General features: G+C 45.4%; 1 protein-coding gene across 18 annotated transcripts in view; it reads left to right on the top strand.

Moving 5' to 3' along the window:
- Window positions 1-11,954, top strand: part of LOC143040296 (uncharacterized) — a 273,272-nt gene that overhangs the window by 210,066 nt on the left and 51,252 nt on the right. For 16 of the 18 annotated variants that reach the window (XM_076211157.1, XM_076211153.1, XM_076211155.1 and 13 more), the window contains one exon: window positions 93-182. The exons of the other annotated variants lie outside the window; for them this stretch is intronic. In XM_076211157.1, coding sequence (XP_076067272.1) covers window positions 93-182 — 90 coding nt within the window. The remainder of the gene's footprint in view (window positions 1-92; window positions 183-11,954) is intronic. 18 annotated transcript variants of the gene reach the window in all.

Here is an 11,954-nt window from a genome sequence, read left to right as displayed (position 1 = left end):
ACCCTTTATGACGTGTTGTTTTATTGTTGATGCTGGCGTGACGTCACATGTCACTTATGAGCAGACGTCAACTGTCCACGTTTCCTTTACAGACGACGCATCACGCGTCACTTTGACGTCAGAGATGTCAGTAACTTTGACGTCAGAGGTGTCAGACCACTTCGTGATGGTGTTAATTTAAGGTATCCATTAAGTCACGCTATCATGCGCATGGTATACGAGCGTCACGTGCAATGCATGACAATGACAACAGTGACGTCAGCGTGCTTAGTAGCTCACAGTAGCTTGCATGATGATATCATGTTGCATTGTGCATGACTAGGTATGGTTATAGACGTCATAGGAACGTACCGTGACATCATGACGTCACGTGGTTATGGCGAAGGGAAGTCACGAGTAGTGTGCATGACTGTCATGTGATAGTGTGCATGACTGCATGACTCCCTCCCGTGCCTGTTGGCACTCTTCCTGCATGGCGACTGACGCCAGGTGATTTTATTCGGCTCTGTGTGTGTGCATGACCAGACACGACTGAACTGTTGACATGACATCAGCAATGTGACGTCAGCTGTTGTGCATGACATTTCTGTTCCTTCGTGGCTGTCATGACCACTCAGTCAGTCAGTCAGTCAGTCAGTCAGTCATATACTGAAACCGCAGGTTCTGGTGAGCGTACTGACTTTAAACACAGAACGAGAGAGAGAGAGAGAGAGAGAGAGAGTTTTTTCCTAAAGTAACTAAAGCTTTACTGATTGCTCCTCACGGCTGCATTTGGAGAAGTTTGCAGGAGTGACGTGGCAGAGATGGGCACAGTCCTGTGACTCATAGTAAAAACTCTAGTTAAGCAGTAGACTCTAGGTAACATTCTTTAAAAAAAAAATCTAACGAATCATAAGACGCATTGATCCACAAATTTCATATAAATAATTAGATAAATAGAAGAATAAATGAAAGGCCTTGAGCTATTTATTGAAGGCTCCTAAAGACGACCACATCATCGGCAGCGAGATTATTCCAGTCCCACATCAGGCATAGTTGTTTAAATCTACCAACCGGTAAATAACATTGGGATGATAGGACCATTAATTCGATTTAATTCACAATTTGTTTATTAATTTATTTACTAATTTATTTATTTGTTTCGTCATTTATTTATTGTCTCGTTGATCTGTTCCTTTGGTGGTTTATGATTTATCGTTCCGCGCGCTTCGAAGTGTTCTTTACATTTATGACCATATATGGTCATGGCGACGAAGACGTACCCCATCCGACAGTAAGCTACATGTTGCATGGCCCTATAAGAGGGAGGATGTGTCGTAATGACCACATTAACTTATATACTGACTGCTTAAGCTTTATACTGCTAATACTGACTTGCATGACATCCCTATGGACCTCAGTCACGCAGTATTATTGTATGACAGGAGATGTGTCTGCACTCGGAGAAGAAAGGTGAGTAGATTTACTGTCCACTATGCCTTCTTTTTCTGATATTACTTTCCTTGGATCTATCTCTTTTATCACCGTCATGGCTCATGCTAAAGGGGTATCACACTGGGCTTTCCTAGCGCCAACAGTTGAGAGATCATACGAGAAAAAAAAACTACTTCAGTTACAATACTTTATTTTTCAAATCTCAAAATATCGATTCATATTTTCCGTCGTATGTATAGCAAAGCTGAATGATGGACTAAGAAAATGTAAACCTTTACGAATGTTAGACATACTGTTCAACTGTTCTTGGAGAATTCTAGATGTCTGTAAGCGAAGTCAAATTCTAGTTATTGAAATGGAGGTAGAATGTCGGAGGAAAAAGATCCCATTGTGATAACCCCGGTAAGGGCGGTAGTGCTACCAAGGCTAGAAACGCTGGTTACCAGTGAAATGACAATAATAATGATGATGATGATAATGATGACCGATGACGTGTTGCATGGCTAGTAGGACAGGCAGGGTTCCTTGAAGACGTACACCAGTAGCGTCCGAACGGTCTTTGCGGTTGTCACAGGGCCTTGGCACCGTTGGGGAGGCGGGCAAGCGGCGTTGGCTCAAGGTAAGTGGACCCTTGCTACTCTTCCGGACATTTGGTTCTGACCCAGGACGTGTGGGAGAAACACCAAGACAGAGAGTCGCCGATCTTTTTTTTTCACAGCTGTCCAAATAACCAAGGGAATAACGAACGCAGACCATATAACCATTTTGTTCACCGCAACACAGTGAATACAAGAAATAAATGAATTGATAAGAATAACCAACATATTTATTTGTCAATGATTTACCAACTCTTGTTGACATGTTTTAGCGGCGGCGAGCTGGATGAGATGACCTTGCGGACTAGTATGGTGACGTCAGCACCAAGCCCTCTTTCTTAGCCGAATATTTCATATATCGTTATGCAACGCGTTCACTCGAGATTAGAATAATTTCTAAAACAAAATTCTATTAATACATCACGTGAAACCCTGACACCAGACGATTTTATTCAGCTGAAGGAGCAGTCTTGACCTCATGGGGGAAGGTGGAGTAAAGGTCATCTTACCTAACATGACCTAACATGACAGTTATAAATTGCACATCCAAAAATATTGTTCTCGAAGGCGCCAGACGATTTTATCCATCTGAAGAAGGAAGGGAGTAGGAGAGGGGGGAATTTGTTCTGAAAAGGGGGGATTCTGGTCCTAATTTATCCCCCCTTCCCCCCTCCCCCTCCCTCCCGCCATTGTCACTGCAAGTACGTCTCATATCATTTCAATCAAGCTGACTTGTGTCCACGACAGGTAAATCCCCAAATCTCATCATTTCACAGAAAAAGACCTTAATTCAGTTTAAATCAATATTCATTACCACTATACGTGTGTGTGCGTGCGCACGCGTGTGCCTGTGTGTGCGCGTGCGCGCGCGTGTGCCTGTGTGCATGTATGCATACATAGTATGCATGATTAAGGAACAAATGAAAAAATTAAATTAACGAAAACAGTGAATACGTAAAGAATAAATCAACATGTGCATACAATTCGGGTATTATTCAAGTCACGTTCACGCGTTTTATGTATGTATAATATATATCTATATATATATATATATATATATAGATATATATATATATATATACACAAAAACACACACACACATATATGGGCGTGCGGCGTATCACCTTGGTGTGGGCGGACGGGCTGCTAATCCCGTGTGGGCGCAGCACCTCCGTGTGTGGACGTGACAGAATGTTTATAAGTTTGTGTGTGTGTACGTATTTGTGTACGAGTTCTTGTACGTGTGCGCAAGTGCATGTTTGTGTGTGTGTGTGTGTGTGTGTGTGTGTGTGTGTGTGTGTGTGTGTAGTACAAGACACGAGAGGCGTGTCTCCCAAATTGGCGTGTAGGTGTACAATGAGGAAATATTTGGAAACCCGCTTGTAATTCTGACGCAAGATGGAGCCGTATAATGTACTCGAATTTTTTCTTTTCCTTGATGAATCTTTCTCCTGAATGCATTGTCATTAGCACTCCTATTCAAAGAACCAGCCACGCTTAATTATTTTTATTTTTAGTCCTTCCCGTACTGGGTGGCGCATTTTATTTCTCTTGTCGCCAGGCGATTTTATTCATTTAATTGGTAATCTACTACTAGAGGGGGATGGGGTAATTGTCATTAACGCTCAAACAATATTATGATTATTTTTTATTATATAATTATTATTATTATTATTATTATTACTATTATTTTTATATCATGTTGCTGTTGTAGCTATTATCAAATTTCTTTATAAATCTGATAGTATTTTCACGTTAATTGTTATTCCCCATACAATTGTCATTGAATACACAGTATTGTGTTTGTGCACAGTTACAAATAACCTGATGGCATAGGTTACCTAGGACGGCAAGAACCTTGCTTTTATGCCGTCACTATATACTTAGGGACTTTCACGACGCCCCTACGGACCAGGTAGACGCAGCATGATCTTGCTTTTGTAGATTCATCTCCCGTTAAGGAATAATGCTGATCACTTTTGAATTCCTCCATATCTTGCCACTTGTATGACCCCATCTCTTAGGCAAGGTATTATACCCAAGGATCGAAGCGCTGGTGAAATGTCAGGAGGGCGGGTGTTGGGGGGGGGACTGCAATCTGTTAGGCCCTGCCCACCTTGAACTGGAGGGGGAATGGGGGCGGAAGGGGGGACTACATTATACTCGATAAGACCAGGGGTGCGTACGTATGCGACACTGCAGTAATATGAACTTGGAGTTGTTGTATTAATACAGTATAAAGGGTGGAGTGGAGAGTGTGTTGGTGGAGGGCAGGGGGAGGTAGGTGGAGTATGTATAAATCGTTGGAGTGGGATTAAGAATGAAGGTTAAGTGAGAGGATGCAGGAGGATCTAGAGAACGAGAAAGAGGCGGACGAGTATGAGGGGAGCTAAAGCGGGTGTAGGAGGGAAGGGAGTGGTGAGGGGAGGAGGAAGAGGAGGAGGAGGAGGAGGTGGCAGGGCCTGGCGAAGGCAGTGGGTGTCCCAGGAAGAGTCTGCAGTGAGTCAGTGTTGCTGTGACGTGGTGCCAGACAGGACAGGGAGGAGAGGCGAGATCTGATGTAGTCTTTCAGTCGATGCACGTCACCCGTACGCGTGTCGCCTCCCCAGTGTTTGGTTTCGTGTTTTGGCGCGTAGGGCCTGCCTGTGGTACGTCTCTACGCCCGTAGGGTTCCGTCCATCGGGAGGAGGACTTTACCCCCGAGCGCGTGGACACGCGGTAGACAAAGACGTGTTGGTCCTGTAGGCCGATTGCTGCAATTGCAATGGTACGAGCAGGGTCTTCAGGGTCCGGAAATAGTTCCCCGTATTGAACGTGTATTGTGTAGTGCTCGCCTAGCTTGGCCTGGCTTGGCGTGGAGAGATAAGTCGGAGTTCGGTTCGACTCGGCTTGGCTCGGCCTGGCTCGGCTCAGCGCAGGGCCTCGCTCCCCTCGTCTTCCTCTTCTCCTTGCAAAGCCCGCGCTGTTGGGGGCACTGAAGAAGGAGGGGCCAGGGGAAGTCTTGGGGTTTATACCTGAGAGGAGAGGTCATCTTGTGCTGCAGCCAATAGGGCCAGAGACTTCTGTTATGTGTTGCAGCATGCAGATGAACCAGTAGCGTTTGATCTTTGCTCCACCGTTGCTGCTGCCGTTGTGTGCACGGCCAGTGAGCAGCTGGCCGCAGATGTGTTGTTGTAGAAACAAGAGCACTCGCTATGCGCGTTGACTGCGCCCTGTAGAACCAACCAAATAGTGCTGTGAGCTCATGCTGTGGAGCGCTTGTCGCCCTCACAAGTAGTAGCAAGTGCTGTGTTCCATAACTATACCGTCTGCAGAGGGAGGGAGCTGTGTTTTAGCAGGAGCTGTGTGTTGTATCTGGAGCTCACAGCCTATCAAGTGTTCGGTGAAGCATTTGGAGATCGTAGAGCCTTGTTTGGCTATCGGAGGCGTCTTAGAGCTGTAGCAGCTTGCAGGTCCGGTAGTACATGTCGTTTGTTGCAGCTGAGGCTTGTGTATGCTGTAGCTGTCAGTACTTCGAACACCGTAGTCCTCAATTGCTGAGGACTCGTAGGGACCAAAAGGACATCTTTGTGCTGCAGCACAGCAACTGTCCTCGTGGGATCTGACCCTGTGTGCTGCAGGATCGTGTTACGGGGTTCTGTACGTGGTGCTGCACTTGTGTTGTGCTTCTGCATGATTGTGTTGTCAAGGCTTGTGTTGTCGTGTCGCTGTGTTTGTGATGGATGTAATGAGCCTCGACGTACGTGCTTTTGTCGTGACGTTGTCTCGTTGGGTTTTGATGTGTGACGGCGGCAGTGGTAGCAGCATAACGAGAGTTGGTGGTGGTGGTGGTGGTAGCCGCTGTGGCGCAGTGGTAGAAGGCTTGGAGGAGGAGGTGGGGGGAAATGTGCTGCTGTGTTGCTGCAATCGCAGCAGGGGAGGAGGGAGAAGGAGAGAGATTGCAGTAAACGAATGAAGCCCGCAGATGACGTTTTTGTAGTTGTTGGCTATTTCTCCTTTATTTCCCTCCGTGTTTAATGTTAACCTAACAACGACAGCGGATGTTGTAAGGTGTTCTTCATTTCATCGAAACCGCTTGGCACTGACCTGGGCGATATGTACTTTATGTATGGCCCAGGCCAGTTCGCGGCAAAGAGGAAGAAGAACAAGGAAAAGGAAGAAGAGGAACACTGAGAGTTTCTCCTGGCGAGAGGGTTGATATGTGTGGAAGTATTTAACAGGCATCTCATCCACGACCAAAAATTTTGACCCACGCTACATTTTTCACAGCGTCAACATATTTTATTTGTTTTTTTGTCGAGTACGTGATATATTTTTCCTATGTACTATGTAGCTTACAATAAAGTTATTTTCATGAATGGGTTAAAAAAATTGTGGTAGGTCAAAAATTTTGCTTGTGACTGTACGAGTACATGAGGTGAAAGGGGGTCTACGTATCATATGCATTAGGGCTTAGGAACAAGTGCGGACGTGTGTACCTGCACAGTGCTACTTAGATGTAAGAAAATAATAAGATAAATGAACGAATACACACGCACACACACACACACGCACACACACACACGCACGCACACACACACACGCACACACACACACACACACACACACACACACACACACACACATATATATATATGTGTGTGTGTGTGTGTGTGTGTAAATAAGAGATAAGAGTAAAATCGAAAATCATCTTTAGCTGTTGTTATATGAATACATTTTTGTTTACAAGCAATAAAAAAAATCACCGTAACGAGAAACGATCCCCTACGGACATAAATACATTGAACACTCGACAACAACAGCAACAACAAAAGATATGTTTGTGTAGTTCTGGAAGACCGTGTGTCAGGTTCCATTGTCCGGCAGGCGTTCGTTGTGTGCGGAAGATGTGATACGATTTTGCGCGTTGCAGAGACGGCCAGCGTGCAACCCCCAAGTTGCTGGCTACAGAAGTAATCAATAATGGCTCCCTTACCAGGGGAAGGAAGGAAGGAGGGAAGATAGGGAGGGACCGGGTGGGAATAGGGAGTGGGGGAGTTGGGGGAGGTCGCTGATTGGTTGCAGTGGTTACCGGTAGGGATTTGTGGGATCTGGATGTGTGTGTGTGTGTTTGTGTGTGTGTGTGTGTGTGTGTGTGTGTGTGTTTGTGTGTTTGTTTGTTTGTATTTATCTAGTTGTAGTATACCTGAAAGGCGCAACACTCGTCGGATCCCGTCTCCTATTCTCCCATTCTACATACCTAGCCTCCAGTTCATATACATTTCTAACGTAATCTATATCCTTGATTTCTAGTTATCATAGCTATATTTGAATTGATGTATTGTTTTGTGTGTGTGTGTGTCTACGAAGAATTGTGGTCGCCTTTTGACGATGACGTAGACCCGAGTTCGATCCTCAATGTTATAGGACATGGCTATCCGAGCACACAGGGAACAGGTGACGCCATGATTTTTTTTTTTTTTTTTTTTTTTTTACGGGGGCGGGGGTTGTCTCTGAGTAAATCCATGACGTGTCCTTTCTACGGAAGGTCGGTCGGGTGTGAAATGTCCTTCCCATCCACCCCCATTCCCACCCACTCCACACTCCCCACTCCACACGCTCCATTCCAGCAGTAGCAGCCACATCATCGGGTATTTCCCGCTCCTCGTGTAACAAAATTAAGGTCTCTCTCTCTCTCTCTCTCTCTCTCTCTCTCTCTCTCTCTCTCTCTCTCTCTCTCTCTCTCTCTCTCTCTCTCTCTCTCTCTCTCTCTCACCTCGATTTTCGACGATTTGCATGATTGTGTACACCACTCCAACAAAGCACAACGAGATGCAAGGAGGCAGGCCTTCCTCAATATAGGCCGAATAGATTAAAGAAAACGACAGAAAGAAAGAAAAAAAAGGTCAACAAAGAGGGATTCTCTGCAGAGATAGAGAGAGACCCAATGAGCAAATGGGGAGGAAGAGATAAGCATGGAAGAGAGAAAATGTCTGAGACAAGGAGAGGTGGGGTGGAGGGTGAGGGAGGAAGGAAGGGAGGGAAGGGAGTAGGATGAACGAGTGTAGGAGGATGGGGGAATAAACATACGAACATACGAATGAAGGAGACTGCAAGAGACCATATGACCTGCACTAGGCAGTTCCGAATAAACATTAGAACATAAGAATGAAGGAGACTGCAAGAGACCATATAGCTACACTAGGCAGTTCCGAATAAACATTAGAACATAAAATGAAGGAGACTGCAAGGGACCATAAGGCCTACACTAGGCAGTTCCATGTCCATTACCACCTGTCATTCCCATCCATAAAGTTGTCTAACTTTCTTAAAACAACCGATAGTTTCAGCGGAGGGTACGAGAGAAAGGGAGGGGATAATGTACATGATTGTGCACATGTATATGCAGAGGAATATATATATATATATAGTGTGTGCGTGTGTATGTATATACTAGTACTACCAAATGCAGAATTGAGGTACTATATGTGTGTGTATATTTATGTAATATAGTACTTGCGTTCTAGAAACTATTACTAGATAAAAGAAACGGAAAATACAATCAAGGAAAAGTATCACATCCTCTTTGCATTCCCTCTCCTGATTTATGATCGGACTGTAACCTATACAGTAAAGAGGACGGCCCCGACTCTTGAGTGTCTTTTTAAAAAATCATGAATCTATATCCAGTCATTATTATTCTGATTAAGCGTGAAACGTAGACGTTTCCGTTTCACTGCACTTCATTGACCCGCTTCCGTTTCTTCATCTGTTTCTTTTCTTTTCTTTTTCTCGTGTGTTTCTTCTTGTATTTCGTTTTCTTGTGTTCCTTCTGCTTCGTCTTCTTGAATTTGTTCTTCCATTTTTTCTATTTATTCATGTATTTCCTCCTCTTTTCTTTCTTCTTGTGTTTCTTCTTTTCCTCCTCCTCCTTTTTCTTCTTTTCCTCCTTCTTTTCATCCTTTCTTCTTTTTATTCTTCCTCTTGTTTTTCTTCTTCCTCCTCTTCCTCTTCTTCTTATCATTCTTCTACTTCTCCTTCTTCTTCTTTACGATTCCTCTTGATTACTTTTACGAGCTTCTCGTGCCAACGGGTCCGCTGGTCCAGACGTCTGCGCAGTCGGGACCCACCTTCGTCCCCCCTCCTTTTCGTCTTTCCAGCAGAATCTTCCTCGTCCTCCTTCCAGAAACCACGAGTCTGCGGACTCCTCCTTCCAGACCTTTAAGGTACAGACTCGTATCGGCTATATAATGCAAAGAACATAAGAATGAAGGAGACTGCAAGAGACCATAAGACCTACACCAGGCAGTTCCATGTCCATTAACAACTATCATCTTCATCCATAAAGTCCTCAAACCTTCTCTTAAAACAACCAATAATTTCAGTGCTCACTATATGAGTACTGAGTCAGAACTATAGGGATTTTATTTGCACCCCTACGGAACAGAGGCACGCTGCAGGTTTATATGATTGGAAATTAATCTCCACTTGAAGAGGAATGCTGATCGCTTGAATTCTGTTGTCCATTTCTTCGTGCTACCAATCTTAAATCTCTCTTTTACCATCACTTTGACTCCATCTCTTTAGTGTGATATTGTTACAAGGATAGAAACGCTGGTGGCTAAATTCATTAGTCCTTACCTTTAGGAAACGTGAAGGGTGAAGCTCATAGCTAAATACATTGTGTATACATGTACAAATACCTTTACCTCCCTTCCATATAAGGAAGAGTTGCCCAGGTCAGGGCATACTCCTTGCACTGACTCTTTAGGGACGAAATTAAGGGCGTCCCGAAGCCCCGTGTTGCGTGCCTTATACGACACAAGCAAGGGGACATTGCGGCGTTAGTCTTGTCCACCGCGGGAGTAAAGGGTGTAAGAAAAACAGGTACTGCAGTGCAGTTCCGTCTTCTGATGCAGAAGGGAGGGTGTGGCTAAGGAGGTGAGAGAAGTTATGACAGCGTCTTTGCACCTCTGTGATTGGCTGAGGCGTGGGAGGGTGTTGGGGGATACTGCTCGCTGATTGGCTGAGTATCTGTCGGACAGGTTGACCATGCCGCGTTGGGTTGTGCAGTGGAGCTTGAGAGATCTCGAACCAATTTTGTTAGTTTAGTTTAGCTTAGTTGAGACGAGGTTACCGTACCCCAGCTGAGAGGCGGGTCGTTAAGGAATAACTGTGTTTTATTGTGTTCTGTTTATCGAGGAAAGTTTTCTGTATTTTTTGGCCCTCGGTCGATTCTCCCACGCGACGCCTTAAAGAGAATCTTGGAGTAATCTTCCAGTCAAACTGGTTGACCCTGTGTGACACGTTTGCTTTCGTGTGTGTTTGTGTGTGTGTGCGTGCGTGCGCGTTCACTGCACCGGTCTTTGCAAGAATTTGAATCATAATTTTTAGAATTTAAATCATAATTTTGACTCGGAAACCTTCAAGGCAGAATGAACTGTCTGAGATTGCTCGCCTCCAAAGAATGGTGGACCACCACACAGCCGAGTGAGGCCGCCTGACGTCATCAGGAGTAAAATGAGTGCCACTTAGCGCGGAGACGGTTGATTGAGCTCCTTTGAACCCCCACCCCACCCACGTCCCTCCACCTCCCTCCGTAGTGATGTCACTGTTCCCATACAACAGTGACATCATGTGACTTCAATAGGAGCAAGTGACGCTCAGTGCCAAAGGGGATTTGGCATGGAGTATGACAATAGTGCCACAGAACCCTTTGTGTGTATGTATGGAATACGCCCTCCAGCTGATTCCATCCAGCAGCGTTCATCTTCGTATGAGCGCAGGAAACGGGTGGGGGGGGGAGGAGACGGGGGAAGGGGGGATGGTGCCACGGTCGATCGAAACACCTTTCCGTCTGGAGTCCGTTCCTTGGCGTCATACTAGAATCGCCCCATTCTATAGCCGGACCTGTACGGGGTTCCGCGATATGGAAGGGGTAGTAGGTGGAGAGGGGAGAGGTAGGGGGAGGAAGGGGGGAACTCTACACGAGTACTCTCCCGTAGTAGCTCGAGTCAGCATTGTAATGTTGAGCTCCCTAACAGCCAAGCTTGTTGCCGTGCGGCCAAAATCTGGAATGGCGAGGAGGAGGAGAGGGCAGGGGGCGTTCTCCCCCCCCCACACACACACACACCCGGAGTTCCCCCTCGCCGTCCACTGTAGCGAAATCAGCGTCGAGGCCATTTCCGTGAAGGCTGCGGCAAAAGTAGCTTCAGCAGTGCATTTGACATTTTACACTATCCGTGATTTGTTTTATTTTTAGGAGCATTTTACTTTAACGAGCGTTCCATCATGTCCGTCCCTGATGGCGAGAATGACGTCATCCTGGGGAAAGGTTTGAGGGAATAAGGAAGCAAGCAAGGAAGATAATGTACCCTTGGCGTCTTGAACGAGAGTCAAGGAGGGAGGGAGGGAGAGGAAGTTGGCAGAGAACAGATTTAGGCTGTAGAAATATTTAATAAACATTGACCTGGTTGTATTTAACTAATTTTAATTAATATGAATCAAACTACGCTGGCTCGTGGAATCCCGATGCCACGCGGTTCATCATTCAAATTATGCAGTGACAGTTCGTTCATGTTTGTTTGCAAGCGTCGCTGTTGTCCAACCGTCGTGAAAGTTGGGAGTTCGAGTCCCTGCAGATAGACTTCGACTTCTTCAAGTAGTTCAGTTCCTCAGCCTCTTCTCAAGAATCCGTTATGAGTTAGGTTAAGTTAGTTTAGGTTAGGTTAGGATAGGTCAGGTATGTCGAGATATTGATTGTTACGAAGGGAATAAAGCCACACTGAGAGCGACGTAGCCGATCGAACGTTGTGCAGATAGACTTCGACTTCTTCAAGGAGTTGAGTTCCTCAGCTTGTTCTCTAGAATCCATTACGAGTTAGATTATGTTAGGTTAGGGTAGGTTAGGTATGTCAAGGTATTGATTATTAAAAAGGGAATAAA

The sequence above is a fragment of the Oratosquilla oratoria genome, chromosome 28 (assembly GCF_046742065.1).
Source record: "Oratosquilla oratoria isolate Oo_2021 chromosome 28, ASM4674206v1, whole genome shotgun sequence".
Taxonomy (NCBI): Eukaryota; Metazoa; Arthropoda; class Malacostraca; order Stomatopoda; family Squillidae; genus Oratosquilla; species Oratosquilla oratoria.
This window is presented reverse-complemented; position numbering and strand designations above follow the sequence as displayed.